Raw genomic sequence first — 24,168 nt, 5'->3', positions numbered from 1 at the left:
GGGAGGGGCGACGGGGTGGGAGGAGCGGGAGAAGAGCTGTTACCGGGAGGAAAGGGAAGAGAGATGGAGGAACAAGCAAAGGAAAGCGCGAGGAGCCGGGAGAAGAGGAATTGGAGAAGAGACAAGGAGAGGAATGGGAGGTGACCGGAATAAGAACGAGGGGGCGGCAGGGCGGGGGGAGGCGCCCCTGCCTCCGCCTCGCCCCGCAGCGCTCCCGCCCTAGTGCTCTCTCCAGCAGCCCGCACTCACTTTGTCACAATTACCGGGCCGTCACTCCGCCCGGATTGTTTTCCCCAAATTGTTGTTCTATAAACTGGTGCAGAGTGGGAGGTGGGGGGATCTGACAAGCTGCAGCGAGTGGAAAGTGTCTGAGCTGTGGTGGGGGGCGCGGTGGTGCATTTACCCGCAAACGGGCCCCACGTGGGCGGAGGATCCAGAAACCCATGCAGGAATTCTGGTTGCTGCCCCAGCCTCGTCGCTGACCCCGCTTTTAACCTTTTTGGCTATTCTCAGCATCTGCTGCCTTGGTTTCCCCAGCAGAGTGCGACAAGGATCGGAGGTTGGGGTGGTGGAGGCGCTTGTGGGTGGGGTCCAAACTTTCCTGCCTGCCCCATTATGTCTTGTTCTTTACTACCCAGGTGTCCCCCGAGAGGGCTGGGGTGGTCTATCCCAGCCCAGCTGTTCCCAGAGCGGTCTCGAGTGCCTTCTTCCACCGTGAGTGAGGCTTCTGCCCTCACCCGGTCTGGGCCATCTCCTACCCCGCCTGTGCCCTCCGACCCCCTGCCCTGCGCCGCTCGGTGTCCCAGACTCTCAATTCGGTGAACATATGTTGCGCGCCCACTGAGTGCCCCCGCTAAGCCAGCCTCACCCCGCCGCCTCTCCCCCGCCACCCGCCCCTTCCCGGCCGGCCCGGCCTGTCGGCTCCGTGACAGCAGACGGCGAAGCCCCGGCCCCGCGGGAGCGGCCGGAGAGGAGCCGCCGCATGGCTGGCTCCGACACTGGCCTCCCCGGCGGCTCCAGGGGCAGCGAAGGGTGGCGGCCGCTGAAGCGAGACTGGAGCTGGCCGGGGGAGTTGACAGGGCTGAGCGCGGGAGGGGGAGGCCCTGGGAGGGCTTCTGTCTGGTTATCTAAGGCCTGTCGTTCTCATTCCATCGCCCTCGGGTCCCGCCCGGGTCCCGACCCCTCCTGGCTTCACTAGTCTGGGACGTGGTAGGCTCCCCACACCCCCTCCTCCAGCCCGGGTGATTTACACGCGGGCTCCGCGCAGCGGCCGCTTCCCAATCAGGAATATCGACCCCGGGCGGGGCCCCCGGGCCGCATCGATCCCTTTAAGGCTCGGGATTTAAAAATGTCAAATTTGCCTTTTCCAGGCGGGCGGAGGGGGCGGGGGCCAGGAGGAGGGAGGTTGGAAGGAGGGAGGGACAGCAGGGCATCGACCAGGCGTCTGTGCCCAGAATGTGAAGTGACCTGCGCGTGCCCGAGTCCTGACACGGTGTGACCATCCTTGGGTTAGCAATCACCTCTGGATGGGGGCAGGAAGAAAGCCCTCCTCCTCCTACTCCAATCTCCTTGGGGTATTCTGCTGGGCTGGTGTATTCTTAAAGAGAAGAGCCCCAAGAGGAACAAAGAGAGAGCCCCCGAAAATGTATGAAGACAAATTTGGAAGATTCCTAAATGTGGAAATATGCAGACACAAAGGAGGGTACAAAGGCTGGGCGCCGTGGCTCACGCCTGTAATCCCAGTACTTTGGAAGGCTGAGGTGGGTGAATCACTTGAGGTCAGGAGTTTGAGACCAGCCTGGTCAACATGGAGAAACCCTGGCTCTACTAAAAATACAAAATAAATAAATAAATAAATAAATAAATAAATAAATAAAGCAAGCCAGGCAGAGCCTGTAGTCCCAGGTATTCAGGAGGCTGAGGCAGGAGTATCTCTTGAATCCAGGAGAGGAGATTGCAGTGAGCCAAGATGGAGCCACTGCACTCTAGCCTGGGAGACAGAGCGAGACCCCGAAAAGAAGAAGAAGGAGAAGGAGAAGAAGGAGGAGGAGGAGGAGGAGGAGGAGGAGGAGGAAAAAGAGTACAGAGATAAAGATACAGAAGCTCCAAGAGATACCCTAGCCCCAAGGAACAACAAGGCAAAGGGAAGGGTCTCCCTGAAAAAAACAGGGGGCCATAGATCCAGAGTCAGCCCAGTTTTCTGCTCTGTAGACCCAGGAGGTTCAGGGCTGGGGAGGAGGCCAGGTTCAACTTCTTTTTTTTTTTTTTTTTTTTTTTTGAGACGGAGTCTCGCTCTGTCGCCCAGGCTGGAGTGCATTGGCCGGATCTCAGCTCACTGCAAGCTCCGCCTCCCGGGTTCACGCCATTCTCCTGCCTCAGCCTCCCGAGTAGCTGGGACTACAGGCGCCTGCCACCTCGCCCGGCTAAGTTTTTGTATTTTTAGTAGAGACGGGGTTTCACTGTGTTAGCCAGGATGGTCTCGATCTCCTGACCTCGTGATCCGCCCGTCTCGGCCTCCCAAAGTGCTGGGATTACAGGCTTGAGCCACCGCGCCCGGCCAGGTTCAACTTCTTGATGTTTTTGAGAATGAAGATTGAGAGTGGAGACCAAGCAAAACTGAAGAGAGTTATTAGGGAGAGGAATTAGAGTGCAGTTAGCATTATCCTCCCAAGGCATAAACTAGTAACTAACTTGGACTTGAGACCCAAAAGATTAGGATCTCAGAGGCTGCTAATACAGGCTCCAAAGAGGTAGGCTGCCTTGGAGGTCTGAAGGTCAGCCCCTCTCTTCCTGAGCATCACACAGGCATCTGCTCAACATCTACCAACTCCTCTCTGGCCACCACACCAGCCTAGGGAGGCCACATGGGTTGGAGATCACATCTTACATTGGAGACCTCGTGTATGTGTATGTGTCGGAGTATGGGCTAGACAACTCTGGTAGTAATCACTTTGTTCCCCAGGGCACAGCAACTAGGTGTCCAAACTTTGGCAAAAAACAAACAAACAAACAAACAAACAAAAAATCAATCCACTACTTTCAAGACCCTCAGGGTAGGGATGTTAGTGGTGAAGGTGCTGGAAGGGAGCAGCTGTCCTGACCAGCACTCTCACAGTTAACATCTAGCACCACCCCCACCCCCCACCTCAGCAGCACACCTTAGTTGTCACCGTCACCGTGCGCACTGCCATTTCCTCCATAACTGGAGACAGAGCTGACAGCCAGCTGGGGGGTAGTGGGGAGATGGACACACAGGGGGTGGACACACAGGGAGGGGTGGTTCATCCTCAGATGGGAATCTCACACCTCTACTGGCAAAATCATACTGACACACACCTGGCACTGACACACACAGTCACTGACCCCCACGTGCGATCCACACTCATCAATCCCTGTCATACACACCATCTCTGAGTGCACAAGTCACGCACAGTTTCTCAGAGGTCAGACCGAAGCGCCTAGTCTTGATACCTGCCTAATACCTTTCCTTGACATCTCAGACCTTAAATCACCTAACCCCAGAAGAGGGCTTAGGTCCCCACCCTTGCTTCCCAGCCAGGGCCAGCTCCAATAACTGGGAGGCCGAGCTCAAGGAAATCAAGTCCCAGGGTCAAGGCGAAGGACCAGGAGCAGATGGAGCAGTGGGACTGTTAAACACTTCCCTTAGCCCCCTCCTGCTACTGGCCTGTTTCCCGGCACGTCCACTCGCAGCCCGCCCGACCCGCCACCCTCCTGTCAGTCGAGTAATGAATGCGCGCTCGGGGCCCCGGGCCCCCCTGGAGTCGTTCATCACTGCCAGCACCGCCCACCTCTCTGCCTCCCGCCAGGAGGGCTAAGCGGCCAGGGCTGTGAGAGCCCCTCACCCCCAATCTCGACCACTAATTGTCAGATTGAGATGTTGACTTGTCAGCTGGGAGCTAGCGCCAAAGAATCTGCAGTAAAACCTGGACTCCTTGAACTCCCTCTAGGCTCCCCCCGGGTTCTCCAGGACTTGGAGCCTCTTTTGAGCGGATGAGGATTGGTTGGATTTCTCTGAACAGAGTGGGCACAGAAGCGCAGTGTCCTTCAAAGCCGGTAGGAGGCGCGCCAGGCTAGAAACCCTTGGTTTCCCTAGGAGGGGTCGCCCTGGGCCTGGTTTCATCTGTTCCTGCCTGACCTCTAAGGCTTGGTCCCCAGCTTCCCAGCAGGGGGCGCCCTGAACCTCGGGCCTCTGGTCTCCGCAGCTTTTGTTCCCTCTTCCCCACTGGGAGGCCCCAAGCTGCTAGCCCCAGTTTCCCTTCGGGGAGCGCCCGGGGCCATAATACCCCTCCCTTCGGCAAACGCCTCAGGCGCAGTCCACTGCTCCTCAGGAGGCGCCCTGCCGCAGGTCCGCCCTCGCCCTGCCCTGGGCGCCTAGGCTGCAGCCGCACCCCGCCCTCTCCCGGGCCTGGCCCAGGAGCTCCCCGGGCGGCCGGCTGAGTGACGGGCGGCCGGTGATTATGCTGAAGGGGGAGCGGGGTGCGCCGCGGGCGGCAGCGCTGACCCTTCACATTTCCGATCCGCCGGGACCCTCATCCATCCGAAGCTGCTCTTTGTCTGGCCGCCTAATTGCCGGCGGACAGGATGGATGGCGGGACCGACAGCCGCGGAATCCCTAATAAAGGCCGCGGCCGCCGGGGAGGGAGTGCAGGAGGGAGGGGGAGCAAGAGGGAAAGGATGGAAGAAGATGGGAGGAAGCACCGGGCAGCGGTCTCCGGCTCCGAGGCGCTGCGCGCGGCGCTCACTAAAGTCCAGCTCGCCTGGGGTGCTAGTTTGGGGTCCAGGTCCGGGTGCGGTGGGTTGGGGCTCGTTAAGTATCCTGCTCGTCAGAGAAAAGCTGGGGACCCCAAGCAGAAAGAGCATCTAGGGCCTTCCTCGCTTAGCCAAGCCCTCGAGACTTGGAGCTTAGCACTACCTCCTGGTCTCTGGGCTCTCGTCAGCCTGCGCCCCATCAGCTTCCCGCACCCCACCCGCCTCCTTTCATCTCTGGGTCTCCCAGAGCCGGAGTCAATATCCCAGGGGAGAAATGAGGGGTCTGACAGCTCTCTGTGAAGCGGATCCCCACATTTCATTAACTGAAGGCTGGAGCTGTCGAGCGGTGGAGGCAGCGGGGAGCACAAAGGAAGGTGGAGGAGGCGAAGGCTAGGAGCAGCACCTGGCCAGGGGTGGAGGGCTGCCAAAGTCAGCCAGCAACAGCTCTGGCCTGACAGACACCTTAGAAGCAGTCTTTACCCACTCTCTAGGAAGCCAGGAGCTTGTCTTCAGCCCCGTGGACCCTGGTGCCACACTTTGAACTTAAGGTTGCACTGAATTTTGGTGCCAGAGGCACTGGCTGATGAGTGAGAGCCCTGGGCCTGGCCCTGCACTCACTCTCTCTGCCTGATGGCAGAGGCAGGCGGGTAGTCTCTGCAAGGAGTCAAGCCATGAGTAGGTTCTTGGGCTGGGACGGTTTTCCCAGCTGCAGTTGGAGAAGAGCCGACTTCAGGATTCCCTTTTGTCCCTTAAGCAAATTTTCCTTGACTCGCTTCGTTTTCCTTTGCTTCCCTTTTCTCTGCCCTCTCTTCCTCCATCTGGACAGTTGTTCTCTGAAACTAACTTTGTCCATCCTTTAGCCAACAGTTGAGCACCTGTTGGGTGTCAGGTTTAACACTGTCAGGATGGGGGTTGGGAGATACACGGAGCCAAGACACAACCCTGTTGGCCTCACATACAAAAGTCTCCCAGAAGCCGTTCAAACCTCACTGCCCACTCCGGGCCTGCCTCTCTCACTCTTCCACTGCCTTGGGTGCCATTTATCTCCTCTAGGGAACTGAGAAGAAAGCCAGGAGGTCATAACTCTAATTCCAGAACTATCCCTTACAGGGTGATAACGGACAAGTCATTTCCCCTTTCTGGGCCCCAGTTTTTTTTTACCTGTAAAATGGGGACAGTAGAGCTAACTCTAAGGGGTGCTGTGAGGATGCAATGAGAAGTTGCATGTTAAAGCCCTAAAATACAATAAGAACTCAATAGGCGGGGCACGGTGGCTCAAGCCTGTAATCCCAGCACTTTGGGAGGCCGAGACGGGCGGATCACGAGGTCAGAAGATCGAGACCATCCTGGCTAACACAGTGAAACCCCGTCTCTACTAAAAAGTACAAAAAACCAGCCGGGCGAGGTGGCTGGCACCTGTAGTCCCAGCTACTCGGGAGGCTGAGGCAGGAGAATGGCGTAAACCCGGGAGGCGGAGCTTGTAGTGAGCTGAGATCTGGCCACTGCACTCCAGCCTGGGCGACAGAGCGAGACTCCGTCTCAAATAAAAAAAAAACAAAACAAACAAACAAACAAAAAAACAATAAGAACTTAATAATGTTTCCCTTTCCATGCCTCCCCTGTCCTCTCACATGGATTCCTTTCTCTTCATACTAGAGGACTGCTATCAGGCAACCCAGGCTGCTTCCAGATCCATGCGAGCTTCAATGTGGGAGCTGAAAGCCAGAGTGTGGGAATAAGTAGGGAGAACCACACTGTGACTGGCCCTGAAGGGGAGGAGGGAGAGAGTGCAAGGAAAAAAAAAAGTGTTTCCTTAGATCTTGGTAAAATGTCAGGTGGAAGGGAGGTTTCTCTTCTCTTACTTATGAGGAAACTGAGGCTCGTTCAAGTGATGGAGGCATATGACTTTGCTGGAGCCTTCCCTCCCAAGGGCCCAATATTGCTCACCTCTTCACCCTCTTTCTTCCCTTGAGGGGGTCTGGGTCAGTGACAAGAAGTGTGAGAGAAGGAACAAAAGGAGAAAACTTTCAAGGAGCCAGGACCTTTCCACTAGACTTCATAAAATTTTAACATGAAAACTTCCGCAGAGTAGAAGGTACATATCACATGCAAATCATATGCTAATCACATGCTAATCCAAAGTCTGGTCCTCAGAACTCTGACACACAACTAGCTATAGCCCTGGGGGGAATTCTGGGGAGCCCCCTGGGTACCGGACAGGTGAGGGAGGCATTCCATTTAGGTTCAGTTTCCGGAGTTAAAATTCATTTTATGATCGAAGAGGAGTCAAGTATATAAATAGGGGTTAGGGTCAAGGTTAATGCAGAGTCAAGGACAGACTGGTCTATCTGAAGGCTGCATTAACCTTTAAATGGGGGAGCCTAGGACGCCATAAAAGGCTTCCTCTCCTCTCCCCTCCCCCTGCCAACTCGGCCCCCCACTTCCACTGCCTCTTTTTTGTCCTGCAGCACACCCTTCTCTACCTACCTCCCATTCCCAATCATACCACCTCCCTGGGGCTTCCCAGTTTGGCTGCAGGAGGAGCTCTGGGTAAATTTTCCCAGACCCTAGCCTGGGCCCCAGCATTCCCTCCAGCCCAGACACTTGGCTTCTGGCCCCAGGTGTGCAGGCTGGCCTTGGCCCCACCCAGGTCCCTTCTTGGCAGAATGTGGCAGCTGCAGGGGAAGCAATAAGGACCTGGTGAGCTGGCAGCTTCATTCCAGAGTGTGGGGAAAGAGCAACAGAACATGAATAAATTCATGGAGCTGGCCCCTCAGCTCCCCCTGAGCCAAGCCGGCTCCCAAACCACACAGATCCGCTGCCGCCTGCAGCCCTGCTGGTCACCACAGCTCACAGCCTGGGCTGGGGATGGGAGGAGAGGGGAAACTCTAGAGAGAAGAGGACTGGGACCTGAAAGGGGCAGGGGTGAGGGACTTAAAAAGGGGGCCTTGGTAAGTAGAATGGGTGGAGTGGGGAGCGCGGCTGGGCAGAGGGGGCCTCTGGTAAGTGGAGGGAGGGCAAAGGGAGGGAGAGGAGTGGCAGGACCTGGGGTGGATGGGGCCTGAGGATCAGGCAGGGGAGGCTGGTGTGAGCCTGGGTCTGCTCTCTGATCCATCCATCATCCAGCCTGGGGGAGCAGATCCAGAATTAGACATGCAGAGGGCTGACACGGCCCTCAGCCCCCCGAGGAAGACAAATGGTGACAAAGACCTTGAATAAAATTTGTATTTATGGTTGGAGCAGGAGGCCCCTCCCCCACTGACTGCCAATCCTTTCTCTCCCACTCCTTGCAGATGTGTAGGGGCCTCCCCCAACCCCCAACACAGGCCCAGCCTCAGGAATCTCTCTCTCCCAGCATCATTATGAGGCGGGGGTCAAGAAGGAGTACAGAAAACAAGAGAGGAGGAAATCACTCTCCATCGAATAATCATGCCCTGGTGTGCCCTGTGCCCTCCATCTTACACAATGTATTCCCATACATGACAGTCCTGGCTTATCCTGGTCTCTAAGAGGCCTTTGCCGCTACTCACCTGCAGGGTCTCCAAATGCCCCCACTTTTTACCAGTCCTAGAGCCTGTTTTCCTAGCCTCTGGGGTCCTTGTGAGCAAGCCATTTTCCCCAGAGGGCCCAGGCCCTAAGAAAGGATGCAGTCAATAGCTTTTTCTCTGGACTCTGATCTAGCAATGCCTGTGTCTAGCAATGTCTTAGCCACTCTGAAAGCCAGGTACAGTCCCCTCTTACAGGAGGCTGCCTAGCACCTAATCTCCATTTTACTTACATTAATTTGCATGACCAACTTCAACTCCCACCCCAAATACCCATTATGTGGGATCCAACTTCTCTGGGTTTCATCTAACAACAAACTCTTGAAGGAGGAAGGAGCAGAGACTCCTGGGACTGGATAAGTCTGGGACCAGGGCAGGGGTGTCATTGGGCTGAGCTGAGCAGGGCAAATGAGAAAACCGCTGTCTTCTGACTTCCTCTCTCTACTGTAGATTCCTTCATTCTCAGTTCCAAGGTAGGAAAAATGGCATTTGTGGGCTTCAAATTTAGGGACTAAGAGGAAGACAAATACAAATACCTCCCTTCAAACAGCCCTCACGTATACATACACAAAGACAACACACAATCCACAATCGCACTCACCCAGGGACACACAGGGCCAGGATCCCATGGCCACCTCCACACTTTGGAGCACACTGTCACAACGCACAGGCCCAGAGCCTAGCACTGCTGGCAGAGCCGCCCTGCCCCCGCGTCTTCCCCACAGTTGATGTGTCACATTGGAGTCCAAACACGGACCTGGGTGTCTCTCTGCAGCGCGCCATTTACATTTCTCTCTCGATCTGTCAACCTGTCCCGGCTCGGTCTCTCTTCCTCTGTTTCTGTCTCTCCCTCTCCCCCTCTGGGGCTGTCAGTCCGTCTCTTTTCGAAGCTTTGTCTCTGTCTCTGCATCTCTATCTAGCTTTCCTTCTCTTTGATTTCTCTGTCGCTCCTTCTCTGCTTTCTTGTCGGTTTCCTGCTTGCTCCTCCGGGCTGCTCTGTTCTCTTATTCTCTCTCTCTCTCTCTACACACACACACACACACACACACACACACACACTCCACTCCGCGCCCCAATACTGAGGGGTGGGGGTGTGGGGTTGGCTAGAGATTTGCCTTTTCCACTTCAGGCCAACTAGTATCAGTTGAACCCTTTACCATGTTATTCGGTCACGGGCGCTAAGGGGCGTGGGGTGGCGAATTTCTATCTTTTCTAGTCCTTCTTATTTTGTTTTCTGTTTGTTTATGAGGTCCCTCCCCCTCATTTTACCTCGGGAACCTACTATGCGTGTTTGTATCGTGACCCCTCTTTATCCCATCGCTGTTTTGGGTTTCCTCTGGGCTCTGAGAATGCCAAACTCCGGGTAAAGGGTGAAAGTAAAGATAGAGTGGGGGCCGCGAGACCCTGAAGAACCCGCTCAGGGCCGGGAAGGAACCTAGGGTCGGGGGGGGGGGGGAGGTGGAGGGGAGGCGGGGAGGACGTGGGTGGGGGCGGCTGCCTGCCCCGCCCCCGCACTTCCCACTCTGGGCACCAGGGGTCGCTCCGCCTCTGGCCGCTTATAGTGGCTCCGGCCGCTCGGCGCCTCACACCACCCGCATCGCCGCCCGGGAGGGAGGGGAGGAAGGTTAGGGACGCGGAGACCGACCGCGCTCGCAGGACAGAGGCGCGGGCCAGGGCTCTAGCGGGGGCTGGGGCCGCGGCAGGGGTAGCAAGGTGAGTCGGTGCTTGCCAAGAGGCAGAGCGCAAAACCTACCAGTAGATCGCGCCCGGTGAGCAGCACCCACAGCTCAGACCCCGGGACGTCCGGAGCGCGGGGAGTAGTCCCCTCTCCAGCCGGGAGCGGTCTATTTGAGCAGCCTGGGACCCAGGCACCGCGCCATCCCTGAGAAAGCAGCGGTCTGGAGAGCAGGCATCTCAGATCTGTAAGAAACCAGCCGTCTGAGAAGCCGCGGATCTCAGGTGCCCAGGATCGTTAGGACTGAACGGGAGGGTACTAGAGGACCACGGGCTCTGGACCGTCAGGAGCTGCCCCTGACGTAACCCACGAGGGGCCTCCCCTTGACAGACGGCTTGGGGAGCGGCACCGCCGCGGCGGGGACCCGGAGAGGCAGGGTAACGGGAGTGGGGGGGCAGCCGTCGGGGGAGTGCAGACCCAGGCCCAAGGCGGGTCACCGCCTCCTGGGCCCGCGGAGAGTCCCGGGCCCCGGCAGCCATTGCGCCCAAGAGTGAAGAAGATTTGCTGGCCCTGGCCGCGTCGCGGCTGAGCCGCCGCAAGAGGGTGGCGGGTGCGGCCGTCGGGGTGGCCATGGTGCTGCTGCTGCTGGTGGCCATCCCGCTGCTGGTGCACAGCTCCCGCGGGCCAGCGCACTACGAGATGCTGGGTCGCTGCCGCATGGTGTGCGACCCGCATGGGCCCAGAGGCCCGGGCCCCGACGGCGCGCCTGCTTCCGTGTCCCCCTTCCCGCCGGGCGCCAAGGGAGAGGTGGGCCGGCGCGGGAAAGCAGGCCTGCGGGGGCCCCCGGGACCACCAGGTCCAAGAGGGCCCCCTGGAGAACCCGGCAGGCCAGGCCCCCCGGGCCCTCCCGGCCCAGGCCCGGGCGGGGTGGCGCCTGCTGCAGGCTACGTGCCTCGCATTGCTTTCTACGCGGGCCTGCGGCGGCCCCACGAGGGTTACGAGGTGCTGCGCTTCGACGACGTGGTGACCAACGTGGGCAACGCCTATGAGGCAGCCAGCGGCAAGTTTACTTGCCCCATGCCAGGCGTCTACTTCTTCGCTTACCACGTGCTCATGCGCGGCGGCGACGGCACCAGCATGTGGGCTGACCTCATGAAGAACGGACAGGTGAGATGCCCCTCCCCCCAACCAGCTCAGACTGGTCGCTCTCTAGATGTCCCTGCACTCATCCCACAACCTGAGATTATTCCCCCAAAAGGCGTCACTGAATCCAGGAACATGAGGCTGCCAAGAACGATAGATGGCTTCATTTAGCCACAGAGGAAATTGGGGGCCAGAGAAGGAAAACCTCCTGCCTAGGGCTTCAGGGAGTGTAGGAATGGTGTTAGAATTAGAACTCAGGACTCAAACCTGAGTGTCTCTGCAGCTGCGACCTCACATTGCAACTATGGGCAACACCAGATATCTTTGGTGTCTGGCCCTGCCAACTGGCCTCTTTTCTTGTCCCGTCTTGGGCTATCCTTTCTTCCGCGGCAGCCCTCCTGGCCTTTGGGTCTCCCAGCCTTGCATTGGACCAGCTAACTGGAGTCCAGACTCCTTCGAATTAGAATGGAATTCATGTCTCAGGCAATAGGAAGTCGGCAGCTGTTCTCAAGTTGGGGGCATTTGGGTTGGATGTTTGAGGAAAAGGTATAAAAGGAAGAAAACATTAGCTTGCTCACTTCACCTGCGGATCAGTTGTCCTATTTCTCACCCCAGGGCTGGGGGCCTAGAACAGCTTTGCCCTCAGCTGAGTCTGTAGCCTGGCAGCTCAAGGGCCAGCCAGGTGGCTGGAATGAATGGATTTGAGGGAGGAAAGAGGCAAGGGATAGGTAGAAAAGCCTTGGACCCTAGCCTGATCTTGTAGGCCCCACACCCTCCCTAGCAATCTCTCAGTATCCAGGTTCCGTGGTTCCCTGCCTTTGTGGGCAGTTGGAGTCACTGTTGCCTCTGTTTTCAGGGAATAGCCCCAAGAACTAAGCTCTAGCACCAAAATTTCACATAAAGTGGGAACTAGAGGCCACAGGTGTGGGGTAGGTGGGAGAAGGTGCCAGAGCTGCGCAGGCCGCAAAGGGAGGTTGGGGCTGAGTGGTGACCTCAGGATGTCCCGCATGAAGGGAGTGGTGGCTACCCAGGAGCTTCAGCCTGCGGGAGCCTGGTACCGCGGCAGCGTCTGCCTGCCCCCAGACCTGCTTTGGGGTCTCATCCCAGCAGGGCTGCCCCAGGAACCCGGGGAAAGGGAGTGAGTGTGCGTCCTCATGGAGTGAGAGAATATATATATCAGGGAGTGTGTGTGACTGCGGAGTGCAAAGATGTTGAAAGTGGAGAGGTGTCTATCTGCATATAACACCGAGTAGGTGTGCTTTGTCTATGCGGGGTATCTGGGAGGAGGTGGAGGGGGCCAGTGTGTAACTAATTCGTGCGGGTTTCAGAGGGGGAGGGGACCGCGCAGCTCCCACTCTGTATTCTTCGGTGCGGGCGCTGCGGCCCTGGGGACGGTAAATAGTGATTAGAATAATGATGAATAATTAATGAGTTAATAACCAGCCCCTGTGGGACTCTCTAGAAGAGGGGGGCTGGAGGCCCGAATCGACCGCCGTGAGCCCAGAGGGGAGGAAGGGCTCCCTGTTCTGGCAGAAGACGACCTCCCCGCGCCTGGGCACCAGCGGGTGCTCGGTCGGGAAATCCACGCCCACAGGCGAGAGGGCAACAGTGCATCTCAGCATGGCCTGCACTCTGTGGCACACGCACAGGCACACCTATGCTCCACCACTGGGGAAGCCAACCCTCCATGAGGACTGACAGGAGGTCCAAGTCGGTTCAGAATTTTAGAAATTATCCTATAGGCAAATTTTTATTTTATTTTATTTTTTATTTTTTTGAGACAGAGTTTCGCTCTTGTTGCCCAGGTTGGAGTGCAATGGCGCTATCTCCACTCACCGCAACCTCTGCCTCCTGGGTTCAAGCGATTCTCCTACCTCAGCCTCCTAGTACCTGGGATTACAGGCATGCACCACCACGCCCAGCTAATTCTGTATTTTTAGTAGAGACAGGGTTTCTCTATGTTGGTCAGGCTCTTCTCAAACTCCCGATCTCAGATGATCCGCCGACCTCGGCCTCTCAAAGTGCTGGGCTTACAGGTATGAGTCACCGGGCCTGGCCGGCCAATTTTATTTTTTAAATGACAATAGTAATTTGAAAATGCATTAAAAATAATTTAGGAATGGAAACCACTGAGCCAGATGCGGTGGCTCACGCCTGTAATCCCATTACTTTGGGAGGCTGAGGTGGGTGCATCACCTGAGGTGAGGAGTTCGAGACCAGCCTGGCCAACACAGTGAAACCCCGTCTCTACTAAAAATAGAAAAAATTAGCAGGGCGTGGTGGTGGGCGCCTGTAATCCCAGCTACTAGGTAGGCTGAGGCAGGAGAATAGCTTGAACCCGGGAGACGGAGGTTGCAGTGAGCCGAGATCGCGCCATTGCACTCCAGCCTGGGCAAGAAGAGCGAAACTCCACCTCTTAAAAAAAAAAAAAAAAAAAGCAAACCACTGTTCTGAACACACTTCACACGTAGTAATTCACTTAATCCTAACACCCTATGAGGTGGGTTCTATTATTATCCTTCACTTTATAGATCAATTTGAGGTCCAGAAAAGGCGTGGAATTTGCTCCGCGTCACACAGCTAGTGAATGGCAGCGCTGGAGCAACTCCGCGATGTCCTACCCTCCTTTCTGGTCCTCCCCAGCCCCTGCGGCGGCTGCGCTGCCGCCTTCGCACGCCCAGCAGCCCCGACCCCTCCCGTCACCCCAGCTCCACACCGAGCATGAGGGGGTTCTTCTCCCTCGATAGGTCCGGGCCAGCGCCATTGCTCAGGACGCGGACCAGAACTACGACTACGCCAGCAACAGCGTCATTCTGCACCTGGACGTGGGCGACGAGGTCTTCATCAAGCTGGACGGCGGGAAGGTGCACGGCGGCAACACCAACAAGTACAGCACCTTCTCCGGCTTCATCATCTACCCCGACTGAGCCGGCCCCGCCCCGTGCCCCCGTTCACGCCTTCTCTCCCGTCCTCACCCACCTCCAGCCCGCCCCACCCGAGGCGCCACCCCACCCTTTGAGAGCCTGGTGGTGGGGTGGACCCTCCCGTTCCTGGAGGCGGCCTAAATGGGCGAACTCTTGGTGCTCAAGGGTATAAGTGGCCGGAAAGAGGAGGAGACCCGGCCGGAGGAGCAGAGCGACTTCCCGAGGGATCACCCGCACCCAAGTGCGCGCTGGAACCCAGAGGGGCAGAGGTCGTGGCTCTCTCATTTGTACAGAGATGGGGAGCAGTTTTACTAGCGGGATTCAGAGGCCCACAAAGCCGGAGGGAAGCCCCGCAGCTTGCGAGGGAAATAACAGAAACAGGAGGAGCCCATTTAGGCAAGAGAAGACATTAAGACAGGGTAGTGCAGGTTCGCCGTCACGACAACTTTCTCTCGCCACCCTCTCCTCCCCTCATCTCCACTTTCAGGCTCAGGCTCCAGCCTTGGCAGCCTTCTGTGAACTGGAGGAACCAGTGAATTCTTTCCTGGCATTTAAAACGCATTCTGTACAGTCTCCATTCCCCGCTATCCGGACTAGGCCCCAGGGCTACAGCTGCTGCTGCCTCGTCCAATAAAGTGAGGTTGGGGGATTGTGTGTGGCTGCTTAACTTGGTGCATAGACTCGGGGGAAAGTGGTTGACCCTTTCCCTCATTCCTCTAAAGGACTCCTACTGTGCTGTCAGTCCCTGCCAGAGGCAAAGTTTTAGTTAATTCCAGTCAAGGCCTGAGAAAAGGGGTGTGTGTGTGTGCTTCTACTCTGCTATGGGGAGGAAGAGGGATGGTCTCAGTTTCAGGAAAGCTTTGGGGCCTCACGTTGTAGGTGGAGGGAGACAGCAACCTAACAAGGGAAGATTCCAAAGGTCTGGGTCTGGTTCTTCTGCTCTTCTGCCCAGTGCATGCAGAGAGTTCTAGAAAAGGAGCTCTAGGGGGTGAAGGAGTAGTCTAGGGTTCCTGCAGGTTAAGTGGAACTGATCTCAAAAGGCAAGGGGAACAGCGGTTCCAATTGCTCACCAACATATTTACAGAGCTTGGGAGTGGGCTTGGCAGGAGTGGGATGCTCAGAGCTTGCAAGGGAGTGGGCTAGGCAGGAGTGGGTTGCTTCCTTCCCTTTCAGGATTCAGGACTCCCTTCTGGATGAGAGCCTGGGGGATCCCAAGAGCCCAGCGCAGTCTTCTGAACTGGAGGACACTGCCACCCTGTGGGCAATGGGAGAGTGACAGCAGTAGCTGGCCTGTTTGGACAGTTAGAACTCATTAGCTAGACATGTGGATACTTTGGAAACTTTATTGAGGACAAAAGTGGTCGGCTCCCAGTCCCATGGGCAGACCGACAATAAATAAGGGCTAAAAGGAAGAAGCACGGTAGGGCAGGAGTGGTTGTCTCATGATGGAGAGCCCCGGGGGGCAGAGCCAACTGGAATGAAACACTGGAGAGAGAGAAGACCTTGTCACAGCCCAGCCAGCCTTGCACTGTAGCTAAGCCTTCCTGCTGACCTCTCTGTGAAGGAGCCAAGGTGGCCCCCTGTCCCCGTTCCCCACCTCCCATCAGGCTCACTGTGCAGCCACAGCTGGGCTGTGGGTTGGAGTCTCACCAGGGCATCCTGCCATTCGAGTAATGTAGCCACAGGGTTGGTGCAGACCCGGGTGGGGCCTGAGGGAGGGGCTCGGCTGGTGTAAAAGGCACACTCATCGTCCAGACGAGCCTCATGGAAGCAGTGGATGGCGGTTAAACACGATTTGAGGCGCTCCCTCAGGGCTAGGGTTCGAGGGGCCAGACTGCTGAGGCCTGAGGGGCATGGAGAATTTAGAGGGCGGTCTGGAGTCCCATACTTCCACCATGTACTGTCCTTTCCTCCTCCCCCACCAACGGGGCCAAGCCAATTAGGAGCACAGGGCTGGAAGTGCAGCCCCTCCCCTCTTCCTGAGGGAGAGCCAGGCTGGGCCAGGGTGGAAGGTATGGAAGCATGGGATTGCCTGGAGCAGGGGTGGGGCAGGGCAGGGGTGCAGCTCACAGTGAGTTGAGGACCTCTTGTGTTCACACTCCTTCCCAGCCAACTCCTTACCTGCCTGGCCTGCCGGGGTTCTCAGAGACTGGAGTGAGCAGATAGGGGGGCTGGCACAAAGCGGGTGTTGGGAAGAGAAGATCAGGCTGGTGGTTGCTGGAGCCCACTGACTGCAGCAGGGTGGTAGGCTGGACTCTGGACTTCTATGTTCCAGGGTGCAGGGCTCTGATGCCCCCAGCTCTACCCTAGGGTAGGGCTCTGGGGGTCCAGACTGCCCCTGGGTGCTGGGCTGAAGGGGACTGGGTTCTGCTGAAGGGCAGGGCTCTGGTACCTCAAGCTGTTCCTGCTGAGAGGGCTCTGGTATCTCAGGCTCACTCCTACAGCAGGACTCTGGGGACCTGGGTTCTGCTGGAGGGCAGGGCTCTGGTACCTCAAGCTGTTCCTTGCGGGAGGGCTCCGGTATCTCAGGCTCACTCCTACAGCAGGACTCTGGGGGCCTGGGTTCTGCTGGAGGGCAGGGCTCTGGTACCTCAAGCTGTTCCTGGGGGGAGGGCTCTGGTGTCTCAGGCTCACTCCTACAGACGGCCTCTGGCGGCCCAGGCTCCGCTGGAGGGCAGGGCTGTGGTTCCCCGCACTCCTCTGGAAGGCAGGGCTTTGGCAGCCCTGAGCATTTTAACAATCCAGGAAGGTGGGAAGTCCCAGAGTTATGCTCTGTGGCATTCAGATTTCTAGAAATCTCAGTCAGCAGGGGCTGAAGTTCAACCATATCCAGAGAAGAGCCTCCGTTAAGGGGGGCACACTGGCCCCCTACCAGCCCCTCTATCTCCTGTCTCAACAGCTGCTGCAGGATACCGATGCGCTGTGGTGGGAGAGAGCACCCCAGTGTGACATCAAGATGTACATTCAGTAGTCTACTTACACTGTCCTATTCCTGACCCCCCATCTCTTTTCCTTCTTCCTCAGCCCCAGTCACTGTTCAATAGACATCAAAGCTGTTGCCCACACAGACTCACTTGAATCTTCACCTCCTGGAGGTTGGGGGTTCTGTTAGAGTGGGGTTCAGAAGGAGTGGCCACAGGTGGTTTCCCAGACCCCTCCAGTGACCTTATACAACTCTCCTGGTCAAACAACCGGACGGCAACCTGCTCCTGTCACCAAGGAACAAGGCACACAAGAAAGCCAGGATGGGGCAGGAGAAAGACCAGCCTGAGTCCCACCCTCATGAGGAATAGATTAAAGCCGCTGACTGAGAGGCCCTAGATGTACATTAGGAGGGGCAGCAGAGAAGCAGGGAGAGTTAGGCAGCTTTTCCAGAGAGCATTTTCTAATTTTTAAAATTTTTAGTAGAGACAGGGTCTCACTATGTTGCCCAGGCTGGTCTCAAAGATCTGGGCTCAAGCAATCCTCCCACCTCAGCCTCCCAAAGTGCTGGGATTACAGGTGTGAGCCATCATGCCTGGCCCAGAAAGCACATGTGTCTCAAACTCCTGGGCCTTCAGGCTGGCAGCACAGGGCAAGGAATCTCAGTAGGGGGAGCCTTCTGATACTTACCCAGGGCAGGGCAGGATCTTCAGAGCAGGACTGAGGGGAAACACCACTCAGCCACCGGGCCTGGCACAGAAGTGAGATGTCAGCAAGGCCTGACACCCACAGGTGGCACTCAACCTCCCCTTGCTTCTGTCTTCTCTCTCCTGTACCCATCCATCTCCTTTCTCCCCTAGCTGTGGCTTCTGCCAGCCACCTCCCCATGTCCTCTCTTACCTGCTGAACTCTGGGGGTTGATGGCATGGGCGTGAATCGGGTTTTAGGTTGAATGGTGAGACGCCGCAACACTGAATATGAGGTCTGGGGAGAGATGTGGGTGGCTTAGCAGACCTAGCAAGGATCTCTGGCCAGACTGTTCTGCCCCTGCCCAGCCCCCAGTTGTTGACACAAACCACAGTTGGAGGGCCTGGGGAGGGTACACGCTGAGCCCGTCCAAAGGGTGATGGACATGGCACCACATGGCCAGGCAAGGGCTGGGCCACAGGGGCAGGGGAGGGCATCAGGTGGGAGTCACGGCTGTCCTGTGAAGAAGAAAAAGGTGGAAGAGTGATCCCTGCCCCCTTTGTCTTCCTATATCTTGTTCTCACTACAGCAGCCAGCGTGATTCTTTTAAGACCTAAGTCAAGCCAGGCATGGTGGCTCAGGCCTGTAATCCCAGCACTTTGGGAGGCCAAGGAGAACAGAGCATCTGAAGTCGGGAGTTCGAGACCAGCCTGACCAACATGGAGAAACCCTGTCTCTACTAAAACTACAAAATTAGTCAGGCGTGGTGGTGCATGCCTGTAATCCCAGCTACTCAGGAGGCTGAGGCAGGAGAATCACTTGAACCTGGGAAGCGGTGGTTGTGATGAGTGGCGATCATGCCACTGCACTCCAGCCTGGGCAACAAGAGTGAAACTCCGTCTCAAAAAAAAAAAAAAAGGCCGGGCGTGGTGGCTCAAGCCTGTAATCCCAGCACTTTGGGAGGCCGAGACGGGCGGATCACGAGGTCAGGAGTTCGAGACCATCCTGGCTAACACGGTGAAACCCCGTCTCTACTAAAAAATACAAAAAACTAGCCGGGCGAGGTGGCGGGCGCCTGTAGTCCCGGCTACTCGGGAGGCTGAGGCAGGAGAATGGCGTAAAAACCCGGGAGGCAGAGCTTGCAGTGAGCTGAGATCCGGCCACTGCACTCCAGCCTGGGCGACACAGCGAGACTCCGTCTCAAAAAAAAAAAAAAAAAAAAAAAAGACCTAAGTCAAATCATGTCACTTTCTTGATCAACCCTTCTCCCCATGGCTTCCCACTAGTGTACAATTCCTTACCCAATCTGATCGTGTTATCACTAAAACCATATCTCCTACCGCTCTCCTTACTCTGCTTCAATCTCACTGGCCTCTCCTTTTTGCCGATCCTCAAATATGCCAGGCACATTCCCTCCCCAGGGCCTTTGCCTTTTCAGTTCTCTTGGCCTGGAACATTCCTTCCCCCAGATATCAACATATCTCACTCCTCCTCCAACCCCTGGTCTTCACTTAAACATCATCTTCTCAATAAGAGTTCCCTGACCAATCTATTTTAAATTGCAACACCAACTCCCCTGCTCCCAATTCCCCTTTAGTGCCCTATTATTTTTATTATTTTTTTATAGAGAACTTACAGTCATCTGAGACACTATTTTATATATGTGTTTATTTCTTGTCTCCCCCTTCTAGAATATGAACTTGTTTATTGCTGTATGTCCAGAGCCTAGAACACGGCCTGGCACTCAGTAGGCTGGTGCTACTCAGTAAATATTTGTGAAGCGAAGGGATGAATCCTTTTGGCTGACAAGTGGCAGATCTGTCTCACCCTTAGCACTGATCTGACGGTGATACAAATATGATCTCTCACCCCAGGCCCTAGACATTTGATAAAGAGAGGTCAGTTTCACATTGGAGAGGGACTGGGTGCATCTGGGGTAAACCTACCCAATAACATCCTGAGGCCCAAGACTGCCTGGCTCTACCTACAATTCTCAGTGTTGGCTGCTGCTGCGAAATTCTCCCAAGCATCTCCTGCACCTCCCACCCACCATCCCAGGAGAGTTGCATCTCACCCTGGTATGTGTCATTTCTCGGTTTTCTCTTAATGGTACTCGCTGGGCCAGACCAAGAGAGGCCACACTTCCTTCATCTGAGCGAGTGACAACCTCATGTTCTCCTTTAGGGAGAGAGAAAGCTAGGAAGAAACGGGACATTTGTTGTAGACTCTAGAACACCCACCAAAGTTTGGCACAGGGTTCTACAACTTCTGAAGAGGGTATATTAGTTTAATAGCCCCCATTGCACTATTAGGGACAGGAACCCATCCAGCAGCCCCTCAACACCCAACACTATCTCAGTAAACACTTACTAATCTGAACGTCTGAGTAGGCTGGGTATGTGGTGATGGCACTTAGGGGCTGGGGATAAACAGTGAGTGGAAGATAAATCTTGCAGGAAGTGGCAGAGAGAGGGCCGAAATGAAGACCATCTCCTTTGACACAAGTGCAACTGTGCCAACCTCTAGCCTATCTAGAAAGTCTCTTCTTCTTCTCCTTCTGACCTAGCCTCCCAGCCTCCCACTTTCTCATGCTCCCTCCCAGCCTGCTGAGTTTTATCTGATCTTGTTCCCTGCTTCAGGCAGCCCAACTGCCCCTGTGCTCTCCCCACAGCCAGACACACTCACCAGGCTGGACTGGGGTCTCCAGGAGCAATCCTGAGGCCTGGCTCACTGAAGTCCTGATGACAATAAGGACAGTAGCCAGCAGTCACTGAGTACCAAGTATGAGCTGGACATGTGCTAAGTGCTTTACAAACATCATCTCATTTCATTCTCATGACAATTTCTAATGATGATACAAATGTTATTCTCACTTGACAAAGAAACCAAAGCTCAGAGAGGTGAAGGCAAGCTTGCACAACTAGTAAGTGGTAAGAGTTAGGATATAAACCCAAATCCCATTTATTGCCACAGTCTATACTGTAGCCACTAAACAAAAGAGATAGCACATTTCTGTCCTGCCTGTCCCCCCATGACTTGAAGAAACTGATGTCACACTGAGGCCTGCCTGTGAAGGCCTGAACCCTATCCCAAGGGCTCATCCTGGGTAATCACAGGTTTCTTGCTTCCCCTTCAGAGTTGGTGGGGAGTCCTAAAGCTACTGGAAGGCCCCAACTCTGGGGGACTCCTGTATCAGACACTGGTTCATTCTTTTCCAGATGACCTTCTCCCACACCCTCTCCTTTCTCACCGGCTGCTGCCAGCTGTCTCCCTTCTTAGCTCCTGGAAACTGGGGCGAGTGGAAGGGTGAAAGGAAGGTCCTGAAGGTGAAATCTGATCCACAGGAGCAAGAGATGAAAACGGAATCAGAGGTGGACCCTAAACCCTCAGGCCTCACCACCAACCCCATCTCCCCCAATAGGATCCCTTGCCTCATCATGAGGTACTTCCTCTCCCAAAGGCCAGCTTTGTCCCTGGAAGGAGCTCCCAGAAGCACCAAGTATCAGGCCTCTCAAGGGCACTCACCAGAGCCTGTAGCCTCTGGGGGCACAAAGTCTGGCCTCGAGGTCCTGGTCCCTCCAGCCTTGAGAAGCAGGAAGCCCTGGCAGGGTCCAGTCGGTGAGTGGGAGTTCTGGGGGCCAAATATGCAGAGGCCCGAACACCCTGGGACACCAACAGAGGCTGTCAGCACAGCTCAGGATGCCCACCTCAGCGCCCCCAGCCTGGTCTCCTCACATCCTGTTTCATTACCTGGCCCCTCTGGGTGGTGCCTCCCTGACTTCCTCGAACCAGTACTCTCTTAGCAAGACTAGGCTGGCGCCCCAGGTGACAGCTCTTCACACCCTCACCTGACAGGATGGTGGCCAGGGCTGCAGGGTCAGCCACAAACTCTATGGTCCCTGGAGCCTCTGCAAGGAAAGAGAAGGAAAGGTAAGAAGGAACAGGAAGGGGGAAAGCTGAGGGGGATAGGGACCCTAGCATAGTCACTTTGAGATACAAGGTGAGCAAAAGAGACTCATTCAATTGAATTTGGCTTTTTTTTTTTTTTTTTAAGCAATAGATGGCTGGGCGTGGTGGCTCACACCTGTAATCCCAGCACTTTGGGAGGCTGAGGCGGGTGGATCACTTGTGGTCAGGAGTTTGAGACCAACCTGGCCAACATGGCAAAACCCTGTCTCTACTAAAAAAATACAAAAATTGGCTGGGCATGGTAGCTCACTCCTGTAATCCCAGCACTTTGGGAGGCTGAGACGGGCAGATCACCTGAGGTCAGGAGTTTGAGACCAGCCTGGTCAACATAGTGAAACCCCATCTCTACTTAAAAAAAAAAAAAAAAAATTAGCTGGGCATGGTGGCACACACCTGTAGTCCCAGCTACTCAGGAGGCTAAGGCTGGAGAATCATTTGAACCTGGGAGGTGGAGGCTGCAGTGAGCCAAGATCATGCCACTGCACTCCAGCCTGGTGACAGAGCGAGACTCCGTCTCATATAAATAAATAAATAAATAAATAAAGCAAACAAAAATTAGCCAGGTGTGGTGGCAGGTGTCCGTAATCCCAGGTACTTGGGGGAGGCTGAGTCATGATAATTGCTTGAACCTCGGAGGTGGATATTGCAGTGAGTTGAGATCATGCCACTGTCGTCCAACCTGAGGGATACAGTAAGACTCTATCTCCAAAAAAAAAAAAAAAAAAAAAAGAAAGAAAAGAAAAAAAAAAAGAAAAACTAAAAAGAAATGGGGTCTCACCATGTTGTCCAGGCTGGTCTCAAACTCCTGAGCTCAAGTGACCCTCCCGCCTCAGCCTCTCAAAGTGTTGGAATTACAGGCGTGAGCCACCACACCTGCCCACCAAATGTTCATAGAATGTTACATAAGACACTATTCTAAGCATTGGGGTCCCATAAGAATAAGACAAAGCCCCTATCCTCAAGAAGCTATCATCAAACTATAGACAGGTAACAGACTCAAGCCAAGGTATATACATGTTATAAAAGAAGTACTGCAAAGTATTAGGAGAACAAGTGACATGGGGAACTGGAAAAGGCTTCAGAAGAAGTGACATTTATTATTTATTTATTTATTTATTTTTTAAAGAGATAGGATCTCCCTCTGTCATCCAGGCTAGTCTCCAACTCCTGGCCTCCAGTGATCCTCCCGCTTTAGCCTCCTGAGTAGCTGTGATTACTGGTACAAGCCATGGCGCCTGGTGAGATGACATTTTGCTGGAGGAAAGGGAGATCTTCTAAGAGCAAAGAGCTTTCCAGGAGGTGGAACCAGGACTATCACAGTAAGCAGGAGACAGCAGGAGTGAGTGCAAAACCCCAAAACCCCACTTTTACCCTTCCTAGTTCCCTACTCGGCCATGGAGGCCGTGTTACCAGGGCTCCAACAGGTACCTGTCTGGGCAGGGGGCCCAGGCCCCACATTTTGACCCCTAGGGCTAGGCCTGAGCTCCTCCAAGGGGTTCCGAGGCTGAGGGATCCCCACCAATCTTTGTGATGTCTCTGCCTGGTGCTTGGCTTTGGGCCTAGGGCCTGCTGAATCAACGAGGGGGCGTTGAATATTGAGCGGTGGTTTCTGCAACCATCTCTAGGGGAGGGAGGGGGGACAAAAAGGTGAGGTTTAGTGTTGGGGTGCATTACTGGTGTGACTACTGTCTTCCCCCATTAGGCCGCTCTTACCCTTGGATCTTGGTTCTCCTGGTCCAGGGCGCACGATGTAACAGTGGGGAAAGGCGTGCGTTTCTGAGAGCGTACCGGAATCTTGCTAGGGGTAGGAGATACACCCCGAAGGAGGGGATCCCTCGTGGCTTGCCGGGTGGTCATGATGGCTACAGTTGAGACGGGGAAGAAGGCAGGTAGAATCGGAGATCAAAGATCAACCAGTTCTCCGGGCACCTGTCCTGCCATCCCTGATACCTCTGCCCTAATCCACGCGCCCACAAGCCCCCGGCGCCTGCAAGACCGCTCTTATGGGTGCTACCTCCAGACACCCCGAAACTACTCTTTCGCCCTCGGACCTCGAACTGCCCTCGTCCCTATGAGCCCAGCAGCCCTCGTTCCCTCCAAGACCCCCGTGCCTCACCTTACCGAGAGCCCCTCAGGGCCGACCCAGCTTCCTCCGCTTTTCGCCTGACTCTCTCGGATACGGATGGAGCTACTTCCTCAGTTTGTAAAATACGCCAAGCTCCTGATTGGCCCGGCCGCGCTCCCGCGGAGGCCTGTGTAGCCAGACTCAGCAGTCCAATCCGCGGGCTTCGCAGGAGGGGCCAAAAGAAGGACCAATTGTCGAACCGCTTTCTGGCCAGGAAAAAAAAAAAAAAAAAAAAAAAACTGACTCGGCTCAATCAGCCAATCCGAGAGTGGAGCGCCGCTGGAAGGCGGGGAAAGAGGAAGGATGGGGCAGTTCCGAGGCCGTTCCGAGGCCGGGGAAGGCGTAGCCATGGGAGCTCTCGCGAGGTCTCGGGACCGGCGAGGGGCTGGCCATTGGCAGAAAGGGGCC

The 24,168-nt window shown here is 55.6% G+C and overlaps 2 protein-coding genes across 6 annotated transcripts; one reads left to right on the top strand and one right to left on the bottom strand.

Annotated features, from left to right (window-relative positions):
• Positions 1–9,902: 9,902 nt before the first annotated feature.
• Positions 9,903–14,706, top strand: C1QL4 (complement C1q like 4). Its single transcript, XM_002807978.4, has 2 exons — positions 9,903–11,157; positions 13,881–14,706. Exons 1-2 carry the CDS (start codon positions 10,621–10,623, stop codon positions 14,058–14,060), a joined length of 717 nt encoding a protein of 238 aa, XP_002808024.2. The 5' UTR covers positions 9,903–10,620; the 3' UTR covers positions 14,061–14,706.
• Positions 14,707–15,386: 680 nt separating this feature from the next.
• On the bottom strand, positions 15,387–23,890 carry TROAP (trophinin associated protein). 5 transcript variants are annotated; one of them, XM_001109203.5, is made up of 15 exons: positions 23,752–23,890; positions 23,349–23,497; positions 23,064–23,256; positions 21,417–21,574; positions 21,192–21,329; positions 20,917–20,999; positions 20,352–20,404; positions 19,741–19,862; positions 18,056–18,184; positions 17,880–17,963; positions 17,670–17,729; positions 17,132–17,266; positions 16,179–16,977; positions 15,708–15,901; positions 15,387–15,542 (listed from the first exon to the last, which is right to left on the bottom strand). In XM_001109203.5, exons 2-15 carry the CDS (start codon positions 23,490–23,492, stop codon positions 15,498–15,500), a joined length of 2,337 nt encoding a protein of 778 aa, XP_001109203.2. In that variant the 5' UTR covers positions 23,493–23,497; positions 23,752–23,890; the 3' UTR covers positions 15,387–15,497. The 5 variants fall into 5 exon arrangements, with proteins under 5 accessions (XP_001109203.2, XP_014969428.2, XP_077810251.1 ...); XM_015113942.3 differs by having other exon boundaries at positions 19,741–19,844; XM_077954125.1 differs by having other exon boundaries at positions 19,741–19,844; positions 23,757–23,890.
• Between the last annotated feature and the right edge of the window lie 278 nt (positions 23,891–24,168).

This window comes from Macaca mulatta, chromosome 11 (genome assembly GCF_049350105.2).
Source record: "Macaca mulatta isolate MMU2019108-1 chromosome 11, T2T-MMU8v2.0, whole genome shotgun sequence".
Classification (NCBI taxonomy): domain Eukaryota; kingdom Metazoa; phylum Chordata; class Mammalia; order Primates; family Cercopithecidae; genus Macaca; species Macaca mulatta.
This window is presented reverse-complemented; position numbering and strand designations above follow the sequence as displayed.